We start from the raw sequence: 27,590 nt of genomic DNA on the forward strand, positions 1-27,590 counted from the left end.
CCTGCCTGTGGTTTGGCACTACTGCCCAGCAGGCATTTATTAAATCAGTGGGATGTGGTCCCTGCTGGCCTAGAAGGGAACATTAAGCTCCAAAAACTTCCTGCAGCAGGCCTCCTCTGGAGAGCGCTGCTCAAAGGGGTGAGGAACAAACCATTTAGGTCCCTGGCTGTGCGCCAAGATCTGTTCACGAGCACTGCCCTGTCTACGGAGGATCAGTGACTGGAAACATCTGGAAGCCTGCTTAGGACCAGGTGACTGGTCTCCCTTTGGGGTGGCTGCTCTTGACTCTGTAATCCAGGCTGACCTTTGCCAATGCCCCTTCCCCTCCAATCTTCTGCACTTCGTTGGGCAACAGCCCTCTAATAAAATCCACATGAACCTGGCTGCTAGCGGCTTCTGGAAGGGCTCTAAGATCTAACGCCTGCCTCAGCATTCCTTGAGCCCGAGTAGCAAAACAACAGAAGGCTGAGACCAGATTCTTGCACCTCGGGGTCTTACAGTGGTGCTGCGGGGAAAGCCAGTAGGTGGGGGTTAGGAAGAAACAGCAGTGCAAAGTCTGCTGAGCACGGGGAAGGTAGTTCTGGGGGAGGAGTATAGATCACTAGAGCCTGTGAACATGGGCATGCCTCATTCTCTACTTCAATCATGCTGACTGGGAGACAGCCCAGGATAAAAGGTGAGGGTGCAGTGCTAAGGGTTGGATCTGAAACACTCCCTAGGCCCCTATAAAAGGGTGCTGGAGAAAGATCTGAATAAAACGCTCAATTCCTGCACTTCAGTTCTACGGCTTGGAGATTCCAACTCTACGGGTCTGTATTCGGGGGAGGAGATGCACAGAGTTGCGGAAGCAGAGGGGTTACCCTCCATGTGCTGGGTTTCTTCCAGTCTCGTGCCCGAGCCCTTAGCTTTTTGGGGTATAGTATTTGGACATACAGTTTCCTATAGTTTACACAATCGGAATGGCCAAGTGGTCTAAGGATTCCCTTCGGTTACATCTAAAGCTCTGACTCATTTCAATTTTCTTTTCCCCAACCAATGGCGTGAGTCCAAGAAAGCATCACAGGTTGAAAGGGCATGTACGTTGCTTCCAGTTTATTTATAAATGACAAAAGACATACTTCGGGGCTGTCATTTAAAAAACCGTACCCCTCCTTTGCTTTTTAACTTAGCTAAAATTCTTGCTTTGAAAGTAATTATTTTAAAGTAAAATCCTTGCTTTACTTTTTAAAGTCACTATTTTCTATGCTAGGGATTGAATCCAGGGCTTCCTTGCTGTCACCTCAGAGTGCCGAGTTAATTTTAATTTCACTAACCTATCTGCTCTTGGTTGTTAACAAGCCATGACCTGTGCATCCTTCCCTGGATGGAAGGGTGGGTTCATCTTGAAAAACCCTTAAGGAGGCAATGGAAGCATTTGTTCTGGTCAGCTCAGGCCGGTGTGGAGCAGAGAAACTGGTGTCCTTCTTGGAGTGTTGCCTTCATCTCCTTGAACTGAGCCAACTGGCAGGCCTCCTCCAGCCCCAGCCAGCGGTAGGCTTGATGCTCCTGGGAGAGGCGGATCTCTACATTGTAGTCTTTCACTTCTGCCAGCCAGTAAATGACCGTTTTAGGCTTCTGCCTGGCCACATAATTGAGCTCCCTTCTGAACCCCTCAATGATGGTCAGTTGGCTTGCTTCTATGCCTGTTTCCTCCCGAGTCTCTCGCAGGGCTGTTTCTAAGTCATTCTCTCCTGGGTCCACATGGCCTGGTTAGAAGAAAATAAAGAAGAAATCTTCAATACTAACAGAAGCTGGAGTTTTCCAGGACAGATGATATAAAGATGGGGTCTTCAATGACTTTCCCCTGGAGATGGTTAATATCCTATCATGCCTAGGAGGAGCTACAAGGCAGACAGCGTTGGGTTCTCAAGGACTGAGAACTAAATCCCTTCCTCCTAATCTATCTTTGTGGAGTGAAACAAATGTGTCCAGAAGGTCAGATTTAGACGCTTCTTCCAGTTTTTGCTGTGCTAACGATGGGGCTGTGTGCTGGGGGCAAACGCTCTCCCGCTGAGCTACATCCTCATCCCAGGACACTTGCTGCCTTCAGGTGCTGAGATGGCTTTCCTTGGATCTGCTTTCCTAGTCTTTTAGCTTCCCCCCTCCATTTTTCACAGGGAATGCTTTTCCCTTGGAGATCTTAAGGTAATCTTTCCAAGGGGTGGGGGGAGTCTCTTGGCAGAGTGGGAGCTAGCTGAGAAACCCAGCGAGGGCTCAAGCCTCCACAGTTAGCAGGCACAGGCCCTGCACCACTGCACCAGCAGCTGTTTCCAAGTAGCCATCAAGGCCTTTCAAATTGTTTTCATCTTTCTAACTGAGCAAGGCCAGATTTCAGACTCACAGGGAAAGGCCTGATGGGAACTTAAGACTAAGGACAATCCAAGAGCCAGTTCTAAGAAAATTTGTTGGCAAGACCCAAATCCAAGCAGACAGCTGCCAAGAAACTGTTGCAGCAGAACTTGAAGCTCTGCAGACTGTAGTGGTCCCCAGCTTTACCCTTATGCCTTTCCCACAAATTCTTAGTGTCCCAGAAGGGCCCAGAAGCAACGAGAGGGTTCTAGTAACCTCTATCTACTCCTGGCTCTGGCAGGTTGTTGAGGGGGTCCTCCTGGTTCAGGAGCAGGAATGGCTAGCTGTTCCCTTCTTGGCCTGGAGGTGGAGCTAATACACTAGGTGGTCTACTTCCCAGGGGTCTACATAGCCCACCCTCCCAAATATCTATTCAGTTTGCTGCCTATGACTGCCAGCAGGAACTGATTAGGAGAGGTCCTCTGACATCTCCTCACGTGGTGTGACTCCGGTGGTCAGGAGATAAGTGTGAATATTCCTATTTACAGTATTTGGGACACCTCTCTTTTACCTTGTTCTTCCCTGTGCAGCTCAAATGTGTGAAAATTTCTTCTCTGGTTTCTTTTCTCCCAACCTCAGAGCTGGCTTTGCCTCCCCAGCTGTTTTTGTCTTAGCTGGGGCTGTTTACCCTGGGACCTCATCCCAGCAACTGCCAGAGCCAATCTGTTCTTGCTCACTGGGACCATCCCAATGGCCTCAATCAAGGGTGGCTTCATCACCCCACTCCACCCCTGTCTGAAGCAGAGTTGGATAAGGATAATTTTAATATAAGTATGAGATTTTTTTCTTCTTCTTTTGTTTGTTTGTTTTTGTTGTTGTTGTTTTAAGTTAGGGTTTCTCTGTATAGCCCTGGCTGTCCTGGTACTGGCTCTGAAGACCAAGCTGGCCTTGAACTCAAAGATGGATGAGCCTGCTTCTGCCTCCCAAGTGTTGTGACTAAAGGAATGTGTGGCTGCCACCACTGCCACTGCCACCACCACCTGGCAGCGTGAGGATTAACAGAACAAGAGCATTCAGAAAAAGTAAGACACACCCAGTGGCTTGGAAGTGGACTTTGGAAAAGACTTATGAAAACACATACTCAGTGGGTACAGGCTCCTCAAGGGATAGTCACTCAGGTCACTTCTGCCTATGTAGTCTGCCTTCTCTTTTAGGAAAGAAAGCTTCTGTACCCTTAAGACAGCATCCAAAATGCTGGTGGATGAAAACTAACCTGCTTACAAACATATCGTCGCCATGTCTAAGGCTCCAGGCCACTGGTCCTTACTGTTCTGCCTCCTGAAAATCTGACCAGCTCTGTCCTTGGTCCTAAGTGAGGCAGCCAGGGCAAAGGTGGCTGCTGAGTCTACAACCCCAAGGGCTCTATGATCTCTTGGGCTGAGAGGACCCTGTCACTGTCACTCTTCCATCCCTGCCAGAATATGCAGGTGACCTATGGGAGGCCCAGCTCCTCTGTGCTTCCGACACCTCCAGGAGCCATTCTCCCTGGACATGTGGTCCACGTAAGAAAACCCTAGAGAAGGGACAAAGCAGCAAAGGAGCGTGATCAAATGAAATCACTAAAAGGGGCAGGGGGAGAACTCGCGATTTTAAAGTCAACCTCTACTCTGACAGATGAAGCACTCAGCCCAGAAAGGTGGGCACACAGCCCAGTCATTACTCAACCTCAACATTCCCAATCCCCAGCCCAGTGGTTCTTCTCCTGTCGAGTCATTCATGGGCTAGAGCACAGGCGAGTGATATAAAACCACCAGATGCTATGTCTGCCCTGGGTCAGTTGCAGAGTCCTATTTCTAGCTCTGAGCTGGCCTGGAGGCCTTAAGAGAAAGGATTAAGTGCTCCTGCCTCTGCCACCTCCTCTTGCTGTACAGGCACTGAAAAACAAGCCTTGTAGGGGGCCTGGCAGGGTGGATTCCTGAGCCAAGCTTGGCATTTCCACCCCCCAAAAAACCCAACCATCTGTCCCCGCACCTTTGGGAGGAGTCCAGTGATGAATGCCGTCTGATGCCTGCAGCAGCAGAAATTCAATTGTACTGTTGTCCATCTTGGGAATAAGGTGTCTTCGGAAGATGATCAAGCCACATGCCCTCAGGGCCATGATCTATCTATGAAGTTAAAAAAAAGATGTGAGACACTAGGAAGTTATACACAACAGAAAAATTCACTCGTGGGGGGCCAGTAGCTGAAGAATAGCAAGGACAGGCTAATCATGATCTCACAACCCCCCAAAAGACATCACATCAAGGAATGGAAGTTAGTCATTGTCAGCTTGACACAAACTAGTCATCTTGAGAAGAGGATGCCTCAGTTAAGAAAACGCCAATGGTTTATGTGGGAAGGCCTGTAGCAGAATTTTTACTGTCCAATCACTTTAAATATTAATACAAGAAGAAGCCTGTGATTGGACAGGGAAAAGGGAGGCAGAGCAAAGAGTTTCAGAGACCAGGACAGAGGGAAGGACAGAGAGAAGAAAGGAAGATGGAAGGAGAGGAAGATGATCCAGATTCCACATGGTTTTAAATAGCCACAGGTAGATATGAATATCATAAGAATAGAATAATTGGGATAACTTGTCTAATCTAGGTGGGCAGCTTGTATCATTATCAACTGGCTCTGAAATTATTGTGTGAGCATCTTGTGAATTGAGAATTTATTGATATATAAATCTGACTGATTAATTATAAACGTCTAGAGTTTTGATTTACTGGGTTACTGGAATTTGGGACCACCAACCACAGGGGGTTTATGGCTGAGAAGGTACGTGTGGCACTGAGGCAGGTGAACTGGAAAAGGGAAGACTGCCGACTGTGGTGAGCTAGCTTTGTGAGACCGCTGGGCAGAGTAGCTGGGCATAGCTCAGGAACTTGACGCTCCTTTTAATATTTCCTGCAACAAAGGCCCAGCACAACACACTGGAGGTGGTGTCTTCCCTACAAAAGTAGAATTGGGTTGTATAAGAAGCAGGCTGACCATCCAGGGGTGGCAGTACATGCCTTTAATCCCAGCGGTCAGGAGGAGGAGGAGAGACATAAGCAGGTGGATTTCTCCGAGTTTGAGGTTTAGAGACAAATCTAAGACAGCCATGGCTACCCAGAGAAACCCTGTCTCCATAAACAAACACAAATAAAGCAGGCTGAGCAAGCCAGGAGGAGAAAGCCAGCAAGCAACATTCCTCTGTGGCCTCTGCTTTAGTTACTGCCTCCAGGTTTCTGCCTTGAGTTCCCTTCATGACGAAGCATGAGCTGAAATAAACTCTTTCATCCTCAAGTTGCTTTTGGCTATGGTGCTTTGTACGGTAACATAAATCTAACAGAGGGGAATCCAGGAATCAGGGACAAACCTTTGTGTGCAACTACAGGACCCTGGGAACCACCCTAGTCAAGAGGCCTCTACCCTAAGATCCCTATGAAACTCAGGGCTTGTGTATATTAGTTTTGAGACTATAAAGACTCAAAAACAAATTCACTGAAACAGAAAAGATGCTAGAAATCAGAGAATGCAATGAAAGTAGTATAATCAAACTCACAATCCCATTTCTCTCAGACTATATCCTGAGTCCTTAAAGCAGAGACTCTAAGGTGTTTTCTCATGACTCAGTGGGGTCACTTAGGTAGTCTGGTATACCAAGTCACTTTTGTTCATTTTCAGACTCATATCCATGTCTAGGAAGTCATATATGCATGCAGTCCAAATGAAAAGTAACAGAGGCAAATTATCACAAACATTCACAAGCATGAGTGTGAGCCTAGATCTGGGTTCAGCTCTGATGTTAATTGTAGAAGGAAACAGTTCTACTTGAAGCGGTAGCTAGAAGAACTACCAATAGTACAGAACAGAGTTTATTTGGGGTATGGGGTGGGAATTGAGAGGGTAGTAGAGGCAGAGAAAGGCAGAGAGAGAAGAGTAGAGGAGAAGAGGAGTAGAGGCCGGCCATGAGCACACGGAGAGAGGAGGGGGAGGGGAATGAGGAGAGAGGAGGGAAGAGACAGAGCAGAAACAAGAAGAGAAGAGTAAGAGGCCAAGTGACCAAGAGAGGAACAAGAGAGAGAGGAGGGGGCAAGCAGCCCCTTTTATAGTGGGTCAGGCCTACTTGGCTGTTGCCAGGTAACTGTGGGGAGAAGCATACCTGGCTATTGCCGGGTAAAATTTTCTTCTTTCTTTTTTCTCTTTATTTCTTGAGATGAGGGCAGTGTGTGTGTGTGTCTCATTAAAGTAGCCCTGGCTAGCCTCGAATTCACAGAGATCGACCTGCCTCTGTCTCCAGAGTTCTCAAAGTGTGTGCCTAACTGGTTTATTTCTATAGTGTGTTAGAACAGTGCCTGGCACAGATTAAAGCTCAGAAGATTTCTCTCTGTATGGAATAACATTTGGAAGAGGATGGCTAAAATGGCTCAAGGGGCAAAGTGCTTGTTCCAAAGCCTGACAACCCAAGTAAAGAATCAACAACAGAAAGGTTGCTTTCTGATGTCTAAACGTGTGCCATAGAACACCCACCCCATCCACATGCATGCACACATACATGTGAGACATTCACACACACACAGACACACACACACAGAGACACACAGACACAGAGACACACACACACACACACACAGACACACAGACACACACACACACACACACAGAGACACAGAGACACACAGACACACACACACAGACACACAGACAGACACACACACAGACACACACACACAGAGACACACAGACACAGACACACACACACAGAGACACAGAGACACACAGACACAGACACACACACACAGAGACACAGAGACACACAGACACAGACACACACACACAGACACACACACACAGACACACACACACACACACAGACACAGAGACACACACAGACACAAACACAGACAGACACACAGACACACACACAGACACACACACAGACACACAGACAGACACACACACAGAGACAGACAGACAGACACACACACGGTATAGGTCACAAAAGAAAAACATGTGATAGCCCAAGATCTGACCTCCTTTGAGGGATTATAGCAGGCTTACTGAAAGAAGGGACCTTGGAACAGAGAAAAGGGTGAAAAGGTTAACTCCACAGAGGAAAAGAGAATGTGGCCCAGGTGGAGGTTAACATCTGGGTAAAGGTCCTAAAGTGGGACCACAGAAGAGAAATAAGCCACCTCTATATGCTATGTTCCCTTGTTGGTGTTTAATCAAGATGGGCCGCCAAACACGATGGCATGCACCTGTTATCCCAGTGCTAGGGAGGCTGAAGCAGGAGGATCACTGCAAATTTGAGGCCTGCCTGGGCTACAGAGCAAAACCTTGTCTCACACAAAAGAATAAACCAACAAAAAGAGGCACTTTGAGCTGTCAAAGGCATAGAAGTCAGGCCCCAAACACCTCTTCCAGAGTAATTCTCAGGAAGGCTATCAAATGCTATTTTAGGGAACAGCAGCTTCTCAGGGGTAAACCAACACCTTCCCCACCGCACCCCACCCCATCCCACCCCACCCCTCCACACCCCACCCCTCCACACCCCACCCCTCCACACCCCACCCCTCCACACCCCACCCCTCCACACCCCACCCCTCTTGCTTCTCCTTTGGTTTTAGTTTTTTTGTTTTTTGTTTTTGTGGGTTTTTTTTTTTTTTTTTGGTGGCTGGGATTAAAATGAAGGCCTCATGCATATTAGACAAGTGTTTTATCACCACGTTACAAACTTAGACACTCAAATAATTCTAAACTGGTGGGTAGGACAGCCCTAAGGACTAGAAATGAACTCTGTTTTAAGAAACACACTGTGGAGCTGGGCGTGGTGGCACACGCCTTTAATTCCAGCACTCGGAAGGCAGAGGCAGGCAGATTTCTGAGTTCGAGGCCAGCCTGGTCTAAAGAGTGAGTTCTAGGACAGCCGAGGCTTTACAGAGAAACCCTGTCTTGAAAAACCAAAAAAAAAAAAAAAAAAAAACCCAAAAAAACAAACCCCACACTGTGTATGCGGGTATTTTAGTACACAACTTTCATCTCTGCACTCTGGAGCTCTGTGAGTTTGAGGCCAGCTTGGTATACACAGTGAATTCTAGGCCAGCCAGGAGACACTGCACCAAGCATGGTGATTCATATCTATAATCTCAGTACCTGAGAGGTGAGGGCCAGAGCACAAGGCCAAGGTCATCCAGGGCTGTATAGCTTGGGCTAATTGATGCCATTAAAAAAAGATGCACACAAGAGATACTCACAAAAACCTTGTAATATCAAAGAGACAGCCAGAGGGATGGACAGGTGGCTCAGCAGGTAAGAGGACATACTGCTCTTTCAGAGAACCCAAGTTTGTTCCCACATCAACACTGGACAGTTCACAAGCACCAGTAAAGCCACATTTTCAGGCAAATTCGTTGCCTCAGGACTCTGTGGGCACTGCACTTACACATACACACTGAAAATAATAAAAAACAAATCTATTTTTTTTTGGAGAGAGGGTCTCTATATGTGTACTTTTTTCAACCAGAAAAAAAAAATCCATTGATGTGGCAATGGTTAATTACATTTCAGTACATACGTCTATCTCTGTGGCGCATGCGCACACACACACACACACACACACATCATTAAAAATGGTGTAGAACCAAATGTTCTGGCTGTAAGAAAATATTTTTGGATATATTAATTGAGGAAAGAATGGTACAGAATATGTATAATGAGATCTTTTTTGAGTTAAAAAATTCCTATGTAAAGTAGTAGTGTGTAGGCTTTCCAAAACACCGTGTTCTATGTTCCTGACTCCTTACTAATGCTGAGAACATTCTCCATTCTGAAAGCACCTTGTCACTGCATAACTACTCAACAAGGATTTAAAATTCATATAGAAACAGGTAATTGGTCCTATGTCCTTCCTTCAAGGATGAGTAAAAAGTAATAGATGAGAGCTGGGGAGATTGCTGAGGGGTAAGAGCACTGGCTCTTCTTCCAAAGGACCTGGGCTCAATTCCCAGCACAGACATGGCAGCTCACAACTGACTGTAACTCCAGTTCCGGGGGTTATACCCTCCTCATATCAATGCACATAAAACTAAATAAATTATTTTAAAAAAAAAAAAGAAAGTACCTTCCTAAGTCGGGCGTAGTGGCGAAGGCCTTTAATCCCAGCACTCGGGAGGCAGAGGCAGGTGGATTTTGAGTTCGAGGCCAGCCTGGTCTACAGAGTGAGTTCTAGGACAGCCAGGGCTACACAGAGAAACCCTGTCTCAGGAAAAAAAAAAAAAGAAAGAAAGAAAGTACTTTCCTCTTGCCCCTTAAAGAGCCCCATATAGTGAATGTTGAAGCACAAGGTAAACTTAGAAGTCTAAGTCTAGAGAGGCTATTGCCCTTCCTAAGACAGGAAGCACCAGTATACTTCTCCTCACGACTACCACCACAAATAGAGCATGAGAAAAGAAAGATGTTTTCACGAAGGACAAGAAGATGGGCCTCGGGTGGCCATGTAAACCCCCAGAAGAGAGGACAGGCTAGTCTTTTCCTTTGAAGAGGAAAGGGAAGACAAGCTCAGTCTAGTAGACAAGGTACATTCTAGCAGTGTGTAAGGAGGCCACAGTGAAGACAGCGGGCCTCCAACTGTCAGAACAGGTGAGACCAGACGCTCACTCTGCGTATGCTGGACTCACGGAGAACGCAATGCTTCCAGAAAGGGAGGACTCCCCAGTGCCCTTTCAATTGCGTGGCTTAAAAAAGCTGTGAACTGGAAGCCTATCCCAAACGTCATACAAACAACCCTTCCCACTTATCCCTGTAAAAATGACTGTTTACCTACAGTTATCGTTGCGGGTATAGGTACAACATGGCACATGTGTGGAGTTCTCTCCCATTTCTGTATATTCAGTGACTGACTGCATTGTCAAACTTATACAAGTACTTTACCTACTAAGCCATGTTTCTGACTCCTAACCTTAATTGTTGAAGTAGCTCAGGCATCAGCTTTTCTATGGTGTCGTCTAGCTGGTAATAACTCCATAAATCTCTACTTTAAGACGCGATCAGAGACATCTAGTAAGGGTTCACTAGGAGGAATTATAAGGAATGTATGTGTGCTGCTGGGAATCTGTGCGTGCTAGGCAAGTACCCTAACCACTAGGCAACACTCCTAGACCTTGGCTTTTCCTGACAGGATATTAATACACAGATCATGCTTAGTCTTAAGCTCATTATGTAGTTCAAGCTAGCCTTAATTTTGAGATCGTCCTACCTCAGCACACACTATGTCCAGCTCAGGATTATATTTTGTGTATTTTGGGAACAAGTCAGTCACCTCCGCATATGCTGTTGGGCCTAAAGACTAATAACATTAGCAGTCCGGGGGCGGGATTGGATGTGAGACAGAAAAGAGAAGGACAAAACTAAAAGAGCAAATTGAGATCTGTGAGGATGACTGGAACTCACAATGACAAACTAGAACCCTAGACTTCCTCCTTTCAGAGCTTCTAGGCTTGGTGACACAGGTGACCAGCACGTAAAACCAGAGCCCTCTACAGATGAAGGTCATCTAACCTAGGATGCAAAAGGGCTGAAGGGGAGGATCTCAAATGCGCTGAGATTTCTGCAGGCCTGGATGATGCTGTCCTTTATCAGCAAGGTGAGCCAACGGACTGCTATTAAAGTATATGTACTGTAACCATGCCAGCTCTGTGCTTCACAACATGCTGGGGCTGTTGAGCTGGCTCTGTAGTTTCAAGAACACTTGCTCTTGGAAAGGACCCAGGTTTGATTCCCAACATCCACGTGGAGGCTCCCCACTTCTTTGGGCACTAGGTATGCATGTGGTACACAGACATATGTGTTGGCAAAACACTCAAACACAGAAAATAATAAAATATTTAAAGGGGGAATTCTGGGAAATGTAGTTTCAGTTTAATTAAAGTGACCCAGCACAAAGCCACGTTAGGTGTGCATCCCTTGTGAGGGAGGAGTCTCTGTTGGTACCTCTGGCAGGAAAGAAGCAGACCCAGAGTCTGTCTCCTTGGAACCCAGCTCAGCAGCTCTTAACAGATGTTCATTGACTCAACAGAACTCTTTCCCCACCTCCCACTCAAACAAATGTTTAAGTATGTTCTGGGGCCCTGGGAAACAGCCCAGTGTTTTCTTGAAGAGTGCCATTTGCATAAAAGTCAATGGAGCTATTGTTGGTTCTCTGTTTTTTTGGAGAAGAGGGAGCTGAAACTATCCAGGGGCTTGAAAGTATTCAGCTCTCATACATTCTCCAAGTGGATTGAAACCTCAGGGGGTTAAAGAACACAGCATCCAATATGCAAATATGCCTGCAGCCAGGATTGCGGAGGTGAGAACTCCAGGCTGACAGCAGGCAATTCACACTTCAGAAAAGTGGCAGAGTGCCTGAGGTGGTTAGAAAAAAACCTGAACCAAAAAACCCTCAATGTCATCAGAAGGTTCCAGAAGCTAAGGGAAAATGCTCTTGGCTTTCTTCACAGACAGACTTTCCTCACAGCCTAGGAGATTCAGGACCAACATTGGGGGCCGGGCAGAGGGTGGGGGAAGAATTCGCAGATAAATGATATGCTGCCATAGTTTACCGTATTCAACAAGAATGCTGCACAAACGGTTCCCTCCCCCAGGCTCCCAGAAACATATTTTTATTTGCTTGCTTATTTATATTTGTGGGGTTAGACTGGACTCAAACTTCACACATCTGAGGTGCACACTCTCCAACTGAGCTGTTCCTTCAGCCTTTACATAACAGATCCCTTAAATCCTCCTCACGCTTCTGATGGTCGGAATCCTCTTCAAGCCACCATGCTGTCAAGTACTAATACTGTGCCACCTATACTGTGCAAAGTTTCTGACAGCTAAGGTTTCTAATGTAATAGGAACCCTTTGAGGCTAGGCATGGTAGCATATGCCTATAATCCTGGCCCTCAGGATACTGACGCAGGAGAATCAGAGCTTGTCTCAAACAAACAAACAAACAAACAAGCTCGAAGGATGACCCTTTAAGATGTGTGTTAGTTTATGAGGAAACTGGGATTTTAAGACAGAGTCTTACGATATGTAGAACAGGCTGGTCTTGAACTCAGAGACCTACCTCCCTCTGCCTTCCAAATGAACACAAAAGCACATACTATGTCTTTCTCAAAGCTGAAATCTTAAGAATCGTTAAACCAGGCTCAGTGACATGCATCTTGCACCTGTAATCCCAGTCCTTGGAAGGCAGAGAGGCTAGACTTCACTACACATAGATCTGAGGTCTTTTGGAGCCACATGAGTCCATGAGTCCTGTCTCAAAAAAAAAAAAAAAAGGTTCCAATACTTGCCCAGTGGCATAATGGCTGATAATGTGAATTTGAATCCAAAGAAATCTAACTCCAAAGATTCCAAATTTTTTTTCACCTTCAACAGCTCTGCTTATCATGAAATAGGGTTAAGGTTACACATGGCTCTGAGAGCATGCACAAACGCTTAATAAAATCACCACCAGTTTTAATGCGCCTTAGTCTTTAATCTGTACTCATCTGGAGTCTGTTTAGGGTGTCTGGGTAAAAGCTTTTCCACTGAACAGGTCTTGGGCGGCTGTCTCGTAACCAGAGCCAGCTCAGGTGGGGAAAGTTTAGCCTGAGGCTCCTAAAAGTGCCTGTTTGACACGGGTGTCCGCGACCCCACTGCTGTTTCCTGACAAACAGGAACTGAAACCACATGTTTCTCCTAAACCCGGTGTCTAGAAATTTTGCACAGGCCAAAGCAGAGGAAGAGCGACTCTGCTCGCTCATAAGCAGGCTCCATGTGCCTACTGCTTCCTCAGCCCACTCCACCGTGGCCTTCTCTGCAACTCACTAGCTTCCTTGTTTTTGGAGGAACAATGAAGGATCCGTCCATGATAATGTTTTCTTGTAACAATACTAAAAGGAAGAAAAGAAGAAAGAAAGAAAGAAAGAAAACCTAAGCATATGAAAAAACTAGAATCCCCTTTCTCTGGGCATCTGCCCTCCGTCCCCTTCCCTGGGAGATCAAGCTACACAATCATTCTGCGGCTTTGCTATTCGGCAGAGGGAGAAGTCAGATTTTCTTTTACCTTTAATGACACAGTGGTTTCTAGGATCAGACCAAAGTCAGTCAAGGTTGGGACAAAAATACTGCTCAGGGAAAATTTGTTCTGTGGCCTTTTAGTGCCACCTGCTGTTCAGCTATGGAAAGCGAGCTTTAATACTGGAGTCCGCCGGTTTTCCTTCAGTAGTCCGCTGAGTACATCCTGTATGGCAGGACTGAAGGGTAAATGTGAAACTGAAGACTAAAAGCATCTCCCTTCCTAGAGGTTCACAGCCCAGTGAAAGCAAAAGGCAGCCAGGCAGACGTTACAAAGTGTTTCGCTCATCTTAAGGGGTACATGAGACAGGCAGTAAAGGAGGCTCTTTAGGGTAAGGGCACCCCATAAGAATGTGTGCGCCCACGTGCATGCACGTGTGTGGTCTTCACCTGAGTGCCAGGCTCACTGGGATCCTCATACTTGCTCAGCATATACGTTATGTCTAGACTGAGCCAAGTCTGGAGCTCCACTATAAAGATTCTGAAGGATAGCTGAATTCATATGAAGGTGAGGCAAGGAGGCCTTTCTAGACCAAGGGAGGAATGTGCAAAGTGCTCACACAAAACAGCATTCCATTGGTAAGCAGCTTACTTTATATTGCTTTTTATTTTAGACAGGGTCTCACTATGTAGCCCTTGCTGACCCAGAACTCTGTGCAAATCAGGCTGGCTTCAAACCCAGTGATTTATCTGCCTCTGGTGTGCTGGGATTAAAGGCATGCCACCATGCCTGGTTTAATTCCTACTCCGTAGACAATAAGGACTACTGGTTTTAGGTGGAGTGTATTTTGGTCAGACTGACATTTTACAAACTCATTTTTGGCAGTAAGTAAATTGGAGAACAAATTGGAAGAAAAGACTGCAGGCAAAAAGACATGTTACAAGCTTATTTCCATCTTTTTAAAAAACATGCATTGGTATGAGGAGTTGGGTTTCCTGGAACTGGAGTTACAGACAGTTGTGAGCTGCTGAAGAGGGGTCTGGTTTGGGTAACTTGGTGGAAGAGGAAGAAGTTACCTATTTCTTTTTGAACTGAGTTGAATTTGAAGTGCTATAGACTACCCACAAGGCAAATAAAAACTGGGTCTAAAGTTTAGTGATATCGCATTCTTCGTTTCCTAAATCCAACATTTTCTATTAGAGAAAGAGTTGCTTTGATCATAGATATTCCAACAACCCATGTGTTAAGTAGTTTTATGTCAACTTGACACAAGCTAGGCTCACTGGAGAGGAGGGGTGTCCTGACCAGCAGGACCTAGTTATTCGTGGGTACGAGGGGAACCACAAACCTGCAAGAGAAATGGGCAGGAAAAAGGAGAGAGACCAAGGAGGGTTCCTGTCAAGGTCTGTTTAATGAAGGCTAGGAGCCTGATTATAAAAACACAGTGAGAGAAAATAGGGAGGGGTCGAGGAGGAATTAACAAAGAACAAAGAAGTAGACATCTGGGGACATGAAGACTGAATTCTGACTGCAGGTGAGAGGCACCCTGAGTCTTATTTCAGGAATGTAGATTCCTCCTTAACAGCCCAGGGTGTCAAGCTGGGCTCAGCACATAACTCAGGTCCTTAGAAGTCTTGGGAGTCAGGAAGAGATAAGAAGAGGGGACTATAATTCAAACTTTTAGGGTCTTAGGTGCCAGGAAGGGATAGGGAGGAAGAGGTGACCGGCTCCTAACACAAGGCCGTTTGGCTTATTAGGGTGGGAAACTGCGAAAGGCTTACTTTCTCAGGGTAAGGTCTCCAACAGAGGGGGTCTCAAGTTTAGAAAATGCTTCTATGAGACTGGGCTGTAGGCAAACCTATAGGGCATTTTCTTAATTAGTGATTGATGTGGGTGGCCCACTGTAGGTGGAGCCATCCCTGCACTCAGGGTCCTGGGCTCTATAGGAAAGCAGGCAGAGCAGGCCACAAGGAGCAAGCCAGTAAGCAGCACTCCTTCACAGTCCCTGCATCAGCTCCTGTCTCCAGATTCCTTCTGACAATGAACAGTGATGAGGATGAGTAAGCCAAACAAACCCTTTCTTCCTCAAGTTGCTCTGGGTCAGTTTCCTCACAGATGTAAGGAATGTATGTGACTAAAACGAGCCACTTTCCCTGAATTTGGGTGCATTTACCTGTCTAATCACCCCCTTTCCAATCTGGTATTCCAAATTATTTTCACCCTCTTTCAGTTCAAAACAGTACAAGATAGGAAAGCATAGCTGACACTGCTGCGAAAGAAACAGCCACTCAGGTCAGGTTGTTACCTGAAAGACACGTCCTCATTTGTAAAGTGACTCTAACATGTATTTCTCATTGTTGAGAGTTTAAAGTATGAGTAGACAGACATATGAATACATGCCAGTCACTCTTATCTTGTAGTATAATAGGCCACCTGAATGCTTCTCTGTATTATACTGGCAGTCAACTCTTTCTAATAGTTGAATCAAGAATTTCCCCACCTCTGTGTCATAGCCCTGTCTCTCCTGGAACTCAGAGATCCTCCACCAGCCTCTGTTAGGAATAAAGACATGCACTATCATTTTTATATTTTTCAGGAAACAGCTGATAAACAGTGTTCACACTAAGTATTAGTAATTTTTAAAGATCAACAAGATTAATTCCTTTTAATATAGATATTGTCAATTTTCTCCTCTTTTGAATACTGTATTTCCTTATTAGTAAGAATTACATTAATTCTTTAACTGATTAGTGATTTACTTTTGTTTATGTCTTGTGTGTCTGCCAGTTGTGTGTGGTATGTGGGTTCCTGAAAGGTCCAGAAGAGGGTCATGGATGCCCTGGAGCAGGAGTTGGGAGGCAACTGTGAGCCACTTGACATGGATGCTGGGAAATGAACTCAAATTTCTCTGGAAGAGAGGTAAGGGCTCTTAACCACTGAACCATCTCTCCAGGCCCCAGAATAGCTCATTTTTGAGCAAAAAACAAGCACTCCATTAAAGTACATATGGAGCTGCACACATGCTGGCTACTGGATTTGTTCCTACTATGCTGGTTCCTTTTTGACCTGAGAAGCTAGGACTGGCCAAGCATTTTTTTCCCACTAGTCTTTGCAACCCGTTGAAGCTTTACTATTATTTTTTCACAAAAGGAAAAAAAAATAAAAACTAAGGTTCAGAAATATTTTTGGGTAGTTAATCAAATGCAGACATGTCCAATTTCTAACATCATTAAGCTTAATTGCCACTGGACATTAGAACATTTCTGAGTTGGCAACTTGACTCTTCTCGATTTAAGCTGTTTCGCCTTTTTTTCCCTTAAGATGGGAATCTTGTGACTCTATCTCTGGGGGCTGAAGAGCACCTGTCACTCTTCCAAAAGATTGGGGTTCGGTTCCCCGGAACCTATACCAGGTGGCCCACACAACGTTTAACTCCAGCTCCTGGGATCCGACGCCTTCTGGATTCTGAGAGCATCTGCTCGCACGTGGCGCGCATAGACATACATACAGACAGACAGACACACACAAGTAATAATTTTTACCAAACGTAAGATCTTTTGGAATGCAGGCAGGGTTTAATCAATAACTACAAAGCAAGCCTAGGGAGAAGATATGATTGGCCCGCTAAGTCCCAAAGGTGAATCTCTCTGCCTCTGGGATTCTTCCGACCCACGCCCTCACCACTGAACCTTGTCCTCTCTGGTGCACAGAGATAAACCGAGGTCCCGCGAGTGGATGAGGCCTGGCCTACACGCGCCTCAATGCCAGCAACGGGTCAGGAGCCCGCGACACTCCCCACGCCCCCCAGCCCCCCAGCACTCACCCGAAGCCCAGAGGCAGAAGGCGGTCCTCGAACGGAGACGTAGCGCGCCAGCCAATCAGAAGAGCCCGGCTGCACTTCAGGCGCGCCACCGAATTGGGCATCAGGCGCTTCCACCCGCCCCTGAGGCGTGGTTTTCTGGCTGGGAACGTCGCGAGATCTGCCTCAAGCGGAACCATTGGTGGAGAATGAACCGCCCCCTTCCCCTTCTGATTTCTGATTGGTCTTTTAGAGGCGAGGCGACAGGCTCTGTGAATGACCATTGGTCGGTGCTGCGGGACCGCGGGCGGGCGGGCGTCGGCGCGCGCGTTCGAACTGGCGCTTGTGGCGTTGCCATGGGGATGTGGCCTGGCGGACACCTAAGGCGGGTTGACCGGACGCTCTGCTAACCCGGCCTTAGGGCTTTCTCCTCACAGCACTATTTCTTCGGTCCTCCGAGAAAACTGACTGAGCCCGGATTGCCCTGAGGTGAGAAACGGTGGCTTTAGCTTGAGCCCAGGCTCTGCGCCTGCGCGGGAGCGGGTGCTCCTGTCTGCGAGCGGCGCGAGCCGAGACCCGTATTTGCTGGGTAACTAGAACTTGGCTTCTCGGGTTCTCGCGCTCTCTCCCGTTTCATCTCCCTGTCTACGGCCTCTTCAGCAATTACCTCGACCACCACCAGCTTTGAGGCCTTTCTGCGTCCCCAAAGGCCTCTTGCCTTTGCGACACGCTCTTCAGAGCGCTTCGATTGGACTTTCGGTTGTTTTGTGAACTTCCGCAAACCCCATTCTCCTTTTTTCTCATATAATTTTGACCTCTGAGATAAGACAAGCCTTTCCACAGCGTCTTACGCATAGTAGGTTTTTTTTGTTTTGTTTTATTTTTTGTTTTTTTTTAAGGAAATATTTGTTCAGTTGGCTTTAACTCACTACAAATAGATTCAATTATCTTTTGTGCCTTGCCCCATTCAAAGTCGATTTGGGGGCAGGTGGAAGAGAGAGGACACCCTAATCTCATATACAAAAGAGACAGAAAATTCAGCGTTGGCGTTCCCACGTTGGGGGCAGGATGACCTGCTCAGTGTGGGTGGCAAGATTCCCAAGGCAGGGAATTCTGGGCAGTTAATAGAGTGGAGGAAGCAAGCTGACCGCTAGCGTACATACATTACTTCATTATTTACTGCTTTTCTTTTTTTAAGTTTTTGTTTGTGTGGTTTTTGTTTGTGGGTTGGTTTTGAGACAAAGTTACATGTGACTATCCTGGAACTATATGTTTAGAGAGGTAAAACTGTGACTTGGTTGCTCCAACTCTCTCCACATTGTAGTCTGGCCTACAAGTACCTCTTCTCAAACCCCTAAATGTATTTGCTTATACCAGGCCATTCTGTCCTTATATGCCCGAGGATTTCCTCTTGTTGTTTAGTGACCACCAACTATCGTAACATTTTTATCTGTGCTTTGGAAATTGAAATCAATTATTTGACTTTGAGTTTTTTTCACTTAACAGTGTGTGTGTGTGTGTGTGTGTGTGTGTGTGTGTGTGTGAGCACTCAAGTGAAGATCAGAGGACAACTTTGAGGAACTGGTTCTCATTTTTCATGTTTTTAAGCAGCTTGTTTTTGCTGCTGCAGTGCATACTCCAGGATATTTCTGTCTTACACACACACACACACACACTTCTCCCTAGGAGTGCTAGGGTTACACATGTGCAGTTCCACATGTGACCTTTTATGTGGGTTCTAGGCATTGAACTTGAACCATTAGGCTTATTATAGGTTATGTGCATTTACCTACCAAGCCACTTCCTTGGCCTTTATTTCAGGTGGTTTGGTGGTTTGTTTGTTTAATTTTATGTGTGTACAGGCTGGTTTTGTGTGTCAACTTGACACAGGCAGGAGTTATCACAGAGAAAGGAGCTTCAGTTGAGGAAATGCCTCCATGAGATCCAGCTGTATTTCCTGAATACAGTTGTATTTCCGGCATTTCCTGAGTTAGTTATCAAGAGGGGAGGGCCCCTTGTGGGTGGGACCATCTCTCGGCTGGCAGTCTTGGTTCTATAAGAGAGCAAGCTGAGCAAGCCAGGGGAAGCAAGCCAGTAAAAAACATCCCTCCATGGCTCTGCATCAGCTCCTGCTTCCTGACCTGCTTGAGTTCTGGTCCTGACTTCCCTTGGTGATGAACAGCAGTGTGGAAAGTGTAAACTGAATAAACCCTTTCCTCCCCAACTTGCTTCTTGGTCATGATGTTTGTGCAGGAATAGAAACCCTGACTAAGACAGTGTGTATGAGTGTTTTGCCTGTATGTTTGTGTACCTTGTGTGTGTGCAGTATGAAGGAAACCAAAAGAGGGTGTTAGATTCTCTACAGCTGTAGTTATAGACAGTTGTGAGACTCCATGTGGGTGCTGGGAGTAGAACCCTGGTCCTTTGAAAGAACAGCTAGTGCTCTTAAGTGTTAAGCCATCTCTCCAGCTCCATTTTTTTTTAACTTTCTGGGGGCTAGCATTTTACACTGTAGTCCAGACTCTACTGGAACATGCAATAATCTTCCTGTTTCAGCTTTTTTTTTTTTTTTTTAAAGATTTATTTATTGATTATAAGCTGTCTTCAGACACTCCAGAAGAGGGCGCCAGATCTCGTTACAGATGGTTGTGAGCCACCATGTGGTTGCTGGGATTTGAACTCTGGACCTTCGGAAGAGCAGTCGGGTGCTCTTACCCACTGAGCCATCTCTCCAGCCCCCTGTTTCAGCTGGAATTATAAATATAAGCCAACACACTCACTTTGAGAAAATTTCTAAACCTTTTATTACTTGTTTTATTTGTTGTGTGTCTTTATGAACAGAGGATGGCTTCTGGGGCGTAGGGTCTTTTCTCCAGATTTACTCATGCCATCAGGCTTGGCAGAAAGTGCCTTTATGGGTCAAGCCCTCTTGCTTGCTTTTAAAACATTTTTTTTCCTTGCATTTATATTCTACCGAGAGAATTTTGTGATCACTCTCTTCAGAAAGTATTAACAATGCAGCCTCTGTCCATTCATCAGGTTTCCAGAATCCTGTTGCATTTCCAAGACTATTTCATTATTGACTAATGGCCTATGTAGTCACAGTGTTATTGCTGATTATTCTTTCTTATATGAAATTCATAGTTCAGAGTTAACTTTAGTGAAAAGATTCAAAACGGTGCCAGGCAGTGGTGGCTCATGCCTTTAATCCCAATGCTTGAGAGGCAGAATCAGGCAGATCTTGGAGATCAAGGCCAGCCTGGTCTACAGAGTGAGTTCTAGAACAGCCAGGGATACACAGAGAAACTTTGCCTCAAACAACAACAATAAAAATGACAAGTCTAGCAGCTGTTGTGGTTTGGATATTGTAATATTTAATGCTAATTGTCAACTTGACAAGACACAGAATCACCTGGGAGAAAGCGATGTCTATGGAAGATTGACTTGCATTAATTGAGGTGTGAAGACCTGCTCACTGTGGATGACATCATTTCCTAGACAGGGAATTCTGGACAGTATAAGAGTGGAGAAAGCAAGCTGACCACTAGTGTCTTAGTTAGGGTGTCATTGCTGTGAGCAGATACCATGACCAAGGCCACTCTTAAAAGCAAAACTCTTAATTGGGGCTGGCTTACAGGTTCAGAGATTCAGTCCAGCATCATCAAGGCAGGAGGAGCATTGCAGCATCCAGGCAGGCATGGTGCAACAAGAGCTGATAGGTTGCTGTTTTGTTATTTGTGTAATGAAGGGTTGAACTTTTCTCATATCTCGACCTCATCTAGTGTCTATGATCTGTTAACCTAGTCTCTCCATGTAGGCTTAGCAAATTTGTTCAAACTTTGTGTACTGTAGGTCCTTAACAAGTTTTGTTAAACGAGGCTAGGAATGTGGTAGTGTATACCTTTAATCCCAGCACTCCAGAGACAGAGGCAGATGGATCTCTGTGTGTTCAAAGCCAATTTGGTCTATATAGTGAGTTCCAGGCTATCAGGGCTACATAAGACCCTGTCTTAAAACTAACTCTGTCTCTCCCCCCTCTCCTGCACAATGTAGACTGGCCTTGACAGAGATCGGCCCACCTGTACCTCCTCCGCTGGGACTAAAGGTGTGCACTACCATTCCTGACTGAGGTTATTTTTAAGTCATTGCTTTCTCAACATCATTCCTTTGTGGGTAATGCCTGATTCCATAGAGACAACTGTTTCCAAAGTGGTATGACCCTGACTGAAATCATATGAGCTTGGAGATTTATTTGTTTGTTTATTTTTGACTTTTCAAGACAGGTTTTCTTTGTGTATCCCTGGCTGTCCTAGAACTCAAGTTGTAGACCAGGCTTGCCTCAAACTCAGAGATCCATTTGCCTCTGCCTCTTGAGTGCATGTGCCATCACTGCCCGGCCAGTTTGGAAATCTATAAAGACTGATCATAGCCATTATTGTCTAGGTAAACACATGAGAGATGGTTTGTTGGCATGGTTTTATGGCTGCAAACTGACAAAAAAATCTTTAACAACTTCCTGAGATTTAACTAGACTAAAATTTAAAAAATAAGCTACTGTATTTAAACCCAACATTGGTTATTACCTGTCCCAATACTAACCCTATTTAGAGAATAGTAGACCTGTGTTGACTTGAGATGACTGGGTTCAACAATTTTGTTACATCTGTTTTTAGGTGATTAAAGTGAATTAATTTATTTTTCAATTGCAAACAGAAATAACCTCAAAGGTTTTGTTTGTTTTTTGTTTTTTGTTTTTAAGTAATATGGCAGTAATAGTGTCCAGAATCCACCCCTGACTGCAGGCATTCCATTGAGTACCATCTGTTTTAGTTCTTGTGCAGCTGTTGTTTCAAGCAGTTGTCTCTTGTCCTTTGTCTTTTGTAAAGCTCAGTTACTATAGATAGGATAATCCCCGGGGTGTGAAATAACTGGATCTCTTGCAGAGAGAAGCATATACTGTATTATTCCCCTTTTATTTTGTTCCTTGGGATTTGGACATTCTTGTGTGCTCTTAAGGATCTAGTATCTAACCTGAGGTACAGAAACACTTTTATAAAAAGTGATTGAGAATGTTGGGGCTTGTATTGTATCTGTTTTTTTTTTTTTTTTTTTTTAAGATTTATTTATTTGTTATATGTAAGTACACTGTAGCTGTCTTCAGACACTCCAGAAGAGGGCGCCAGATCTCGTTACAGATGGTTGTGAGCCACCATGTGGTTGCTGGGATTTGAACTCTGGACCTTCAGAAGAGCAGTCGGGTGCTCTTACCCACTGAGCCATCTCACCAGCCCTGTATCTGTTTTTTATTTGTTTGTTTCTTTCTTTTTTGTTGTTGGGTTGTTTGTTTGTTTTTTTTTTTCCGAGACAGGGTTTCTCTTTATAGCCCTGGCTGTCCTGGAACTCACTTTGTAGACCAGGCTGGCCTCGAACTCAGAAATCCGCCTGCCTCTACCTCCCGAGTGCTGGGATCAAAGGTGTGCACCACCACGCCTTGTTTGTCTGTTTCTTAACTTGTCTCTGTATATTTGTGTGTGTGAGATGCATCTGAGTAGAGAGACCCATTCACATATGTGGAGGTCAGGGGACAATTTGAGGGAGTTGTTCTAGGGAGGGGCAGTTTTGGGAAATCAAACTCTGGTTGTCTCCTATGTATTTTTGACTATTCTAACCACAGCTCAGATTTCTATAAAAAATGTTAGTTATCTCAAATTTTCTCCCCATGGTTAATTTTTATTCTAATACTTATGGAGTTCAGTGTTTTAGTAGAGCTCTTCCCTTTTAGATGCATTTAAAATTTAATGGTAGGTGTGAGTGTGTGTGTGTGTGTGTGTGTGTGTGTGTGTGCTAAAAATGTTCTAAAATTGAATTGTGGTGATTGATGGTTGTATACCTCTTAATATAGTAAGAATTATTAAATTATATATTCTAAATGGGTGTTTTATAGTACGAGAATTCCATGTCAATAAAGTTGTTAAGATTTTTTGTTCGTTTGTTTGTTTGTTTGTTTGTTTTTTGAGACAGGGTTTCTCTGTGTAGCCCTGGCTGTCCTGGAATCCACTCTATAGACCAGACTGGTCTTGAACTCAGAAATCTGCCTGCCTCTTCTTCCCAAGTGCTGGGATCAAAGGCGCGTGGCACCACTGCCGGGCAAGTTGTTAAGATTTAATGCTGTCCTGGGCAGTGGTGGTGCACACCTTTAATCCCAGCACTTGGGAGGCAGGGACAGGCAGATTTCTGAGTTCAAGGCCAGCCTGGTCTACAGAGTGAGTTCCAGGACAGCCAGGGCTATACAGAGAAACCCTGTCTTGAAAAGCCAAAAAACAGGGGAATGCCAGGGCCAAAAGAATGGGAATGGGTGGGTAGGGAAGTGAGGGGGGGTATGGGGGACTTTTGGGATAGCATTGGAAATGTAATTGAGGAAAATACGTAATAAAAAATATTAAAAATTAAAAAAAGAAATACAATTATAATAAAGTATTTTAGAGTAAATCATTTCTGCTTACCTTAAAAAAAAAAAAAAAGAAAAGCCAAAAAAAAAAAAAAAAGATTTAATGCTATCCTTGCTATCCTTAAAGGCCTTTGATTGTGTTTCCTCTTGGATAACTGAAGTATTTGGGATGTTGCATGAATTAAAGAAACTAAAGAAGAATGTGAATGTCTTAGAACTGGCCTATTTTCACCCATTTTTCTGCCTGGCAAAGAATTATATAGACCTTAGATTTCTTTATAGTGATTAAAGAGTTCTATAAGAAACAACACATAATCTTGATACATACAACAAGATAACATTAGAGTCTGATACTTATATTTTTGAAATTTTGATACTTATTCTAGGGTTCATAATACTTACTGACTTGCCCCTACCTAAAGGCAGATAGAACTCTTAGCAAAAATCCATCTGCCCCTGGGATACCTTTGAGCAGATGATCTTACCTGAGTTATTAAGTGTATATGTATTTCTTTCACAAACTTGTTAAATTTGGTTTTTTTTTTTTAGATTGCCATAAGTTTCATGGATATAAATGCTCAGAAATTTCCTCATTTTCACTAGCAGCTGTCATTTAAGTTGAATATAAAAATGGATATGAAAAACAATATAATCATTTCAACTTGTTTCCAAAGTCCTAACAAAGAAAAGGTAAATTTTCCACAAAACAGAAAAATCTCTGTTTAGACTCCATGTTATATAATTGTAATGACTTTGGCTAGACCTGGTGGCACATATTTGTACTTGGGAGGTGTCTTAGTCAGGGTTTCTATACCTGGACAAAACATCATGACCAAGAAGCAGGTTGGGGAGGAAAGGGTTTATTCAGCTTACACTTTTCACATTGCTGTTGATCACCAAAGGATGCAGGACTGGAACTCAAGCAGGTCAGGAAGCAGGAGCTGATGCAGAGGCCATGGAGGGATGTTCCTTACTGGCTTGCTTCCACTGGCTTGCTCAACTTGCTCTCTTATAGAACCCAAGACTACCAGCCCAGAGATGGTCCCACCCACAAGGGGCCTTTCCCACTTGATCACTAATTGAGAAAATGCCTTACAGTTGGATCTCATGGAGGCATTTCCTCAACTGAAGCTCCTTTCTCTGTGATAACTCCAGCTGTGTCAAGTTGACACAAAACTAGCCAGTACAGGAGCATAAGAAACTTTAAATATTAGTCTCCCTGTTAAACACTGTAGGTTTTGTTGTGGATGATTTCAAACCTTTTGATCTCCTCTACCTTTTAAAACTTTATAATATTTTAAATCCTCCCTCACAACCTAGTTAACCTTTTGTTTACACAAAGGCCCTGTTACAGTTTTGGAATTTAAATGATTCAGGGGCCTTCCCCATTTCCTTTGTGCCAATTCTTTTAAAACTAGCCAATTGAGAAAGACTGTAAAGTCAGGCCCTAGCCAATGGGGAAAAGACCACTTATGTTAGAATAAAAACCAAGTGCACTCACTTCCTGCCCTGGTGTGCATGCTCTTCTTTTTGAGCTATGCACCCTCTTGATCAAGAGTAAGGTTTTGCTTTGTCTAGACACATCAGTTGCTTTTCTTTGTAACTCCAAACTTATTTCTAACAGAAGGTAGAAGGTTTTCTAGTTTGAGATCTTTCTGGACCACACAGTAAGTTTTTTTGTGTTTCTGTTTTGGGTTTTTTTTATGGTTTGTTTTGTTTTTTGGTAACTCAGTTTATTTTATGCATGAGTGTTTTGTTGGGCATGTATGCATATGTACCACGTGTGTGCTTGATGTCCATGGAGGTCAGAAGAGGGCATTGGATCCCCTGGGACTTGAGCCACAGATGTTTGTGAACCACCACAAAGGTGCTAGAAATGAACCTGGTTCTCTACAAGAACAAGTGCCAGGCATGGGGGTGCACGCCTTAATCCCTGCACCTGGGGGGCAGAGGCAGGCAGGTCTCCATGGGTTCCAGGCCAGCCTGGTTTGCACAGGCAGAGATGCATAATAAACCCTGTCTCAAACACACACACACACAAAACGTGCTTTTAATTGCAGAGCCATCTCTACACTCTTTTTTTTTTTTTAAGATTTATTGATTATATGTAAGTACACTGTAGCTGTCTTCAGACACTCCAGAAGAGGGAGTCAGATCTCGTTACGGATGGTTGTGAGTCACCATGTGGTTGCTGGGATTTGAACTCCGGACCTTCGGAAGAGCAGTCGGGTGCTTTTACCCACTGAACCATCTCACCAGCCCCATCTCTACACTCTTAGAAGCAAGTTTCAAATCAGCCTGAACTACATAGTGAGACTTGTCTCAGAATATCAAAATATTTTTTTAAAATTAAAGATATATACTTCAGCTATCTGATTTTATTTTATGCAAACTGCTAAAAAAATAGAAACCCATTTTTAATGACAGAAAATAGGTCAGTGATTGCCTAGAGACAGAATTGACTGTTGAGGTATTGGGCATTGGGGCAATGGAAACATGATTTAGCCCTTCAGAGCTCTTGCTCCTCTTGCAGAGAATTCCATTTGGTTCCCTCCACACATCTGGCAGCTTACAATAGCTCTGTTTTCTGGAAATCCGACACCTTCCTCTTGCCACTGAAGGCACCAGGTACACATGTAGTGCATGCAAGAAATACTCATATACATAAAATAAAAATATTTTAATTTTTTTAATTTTTTTTTAATTAGGTATTTTCCTCATTTACATTTTCAATGCTATCCCAAAAGTCCCCCATACCCACTCCCCCAATCCCCTACCCATCCACTCCCCCTTTTTGGCCCTGGGGTTTCCCTGTACTGGGGCATACAAAGTTTGCAAGTCCAATGGGCCTCTCTTTGCAGTGATGGCCGACTAGGCCATCTTTTGATACAAAAAATATTTTTAAAGGTATTAGGAGCTTTAAGGAATTATTGAGCTGGGTATAATAGCACACATCTTCTTTTTTTTTTAAAGATTTATTTATTTATTATATGTAAGTACACTGTAGCTGTCTTCAGACACTCCAGAAGAGGGAGTCAGATCTCGTTATGGATGGTTGTGAGCCACCATGTGGTTGCTGGGATTTGAACTCTGGACCTTTGGAAGAGCAGTCGGGTGCTCTTACCCACTGAGCCATCTCACCAGCCCAGCACACATCTTTAATCCTGGCAGGCAGAGGCAGGTGGATCTCTTGAGTTCAGGGTCAATCTAGTTTACAAAGTGAATTATAGAACAGGCAGAGCTGCACAGTGAGACCCTGCCCCCCCCAAAAAAAAAAAATCTGAGTAAATTACTTTTTAAAAAAGGAATGATTGATAAGTTTTGATTGCATTTGTGTGTGTGTGTGTGTGTGTGTGTGTACATGTGACTTGAGTTGAGGAGGTTGAACTAGATTGATTCCATGACAGGCTGTGAGATGACAGTTCAGGGGGGGACTAGGCCTAAGTTTCTGTTTCCCAGAACTGAACAAACTAGTTCCAAGAAAAACTACAGCGCACAATCCTACCATCTGGCCCGTGGTAAGAATAGTCAGCAATAGTTCTGGAAAGTCCCCAGAACCTTGGCCAATCCCAAAGATACCAGTACCCCTAGAGATAGAGCCAACCAATCAGGATAAAGATCACCTACCTACCCTTCCCTGGAATTCCCCTAATTAGCTTTAAATTGAGCCTGCAAGCTCACCTTGAAGTGGCCATTTTGATGAATGCTAGACCCCTGCATGCTGGATTTCTGCAGAATAAACTCTCTTAGCTTTTTCATACTATTTGAGCCTGGGATGTCATTCTTCAGAGATTCACAGACCCTTACATTTGGGGGCTCATATGGGATTGACAATCCAAATAGTCAGGCATTTTCCAGGACAGATTTACTCCCTGCCAATTGGTAAGTCCAGATGCCTGAATGTCTTTTGTCCCTTTGCTATTAATGACCTTTATATTTGGAATTTG

At 44.5% G+C, this 27,590-nt stretch overlaps 2 protein-coding genes across 3 annotated transcripts in view; one reads left to right on the forward strand and one right to left on the reverse strand.

The window, feature by feature from the left end:
- Positions 1 to 1,077: 1,077 nt before the first annotated feature.
- Positions 1,078 to 17,328, reverse strand: Nudt2 (nudix hydrolase 2). The gene is made up of 3 exons (XM_021161107.3): positions 17,220 to 17,328; positions 4,360 to 4,493; positions 1,078 to 1,745 (listed from the first exon to the last, which is right to left on the reverse strand). Exons 2-3 carry the CDS (start codon positions 4,484 to 4,486, stop codon positions 1,429 to 1,431), a joined length of 444 nt encoding a protein of 147 aa, XP_021016766.1. The 5' UTR covers positions 4,487 to 4,493; positions 17,220 to 17,328; the 3' UTR covers positions 1,078 to 1,428.
- A 190-nt stretch (positions 17,329 to 17,518) lies between these two features.
- Positions 17,519 to 27,590, forward strand: part of Kif24 (kinesin family member 24) — a 71,386-nt gene continuing 61,314 nt past the window's right edge. For both annotated transcript variants that reach the window (XM_085839416.1, XM_021160365.3), the window contains exon 1: positions 17,519 to 17,684. The gene's annotated coding sequence lies outside the window, so the exon portion shown is untranslated. The remainder of the gene's footprint in view (positions 17,685 to 27,590) is intronic.

This window comes from Mus caroli, unplaced genomic scaffold (genome assembly GCF_978045245.1).
Source record: "Mus caroli unplaced genomic scaffold, Mus_caroli_1 scaffold_6, whole genome shotgun sequence".
In the NCBI taxonomy this organism is placed as follows: Eukaryota; Metazoa; Chordata; class Mammalia; order Rodentia; family Muridae; genus Mus; species Mus caroli.

What these genes read in the sequence shown, in the direction of transcription:
- Nudt2 (XM_021161107.3), bottom strand. Translation starts at nt 4,486, where the DNA reads ATGGCCCTGAGGGCATGTGGCTTGATCATCTTCCGAAGACACCTTATT. An exon ending in TCACTGGACTCCTCCCAAAG is followed by an intron (nt 1,746 to 4,359) that starts GTGCGGGGACAG and finishes TCTTCTAACCAG; the next exon opens with GCCATGTGGACCCAGGAGAG.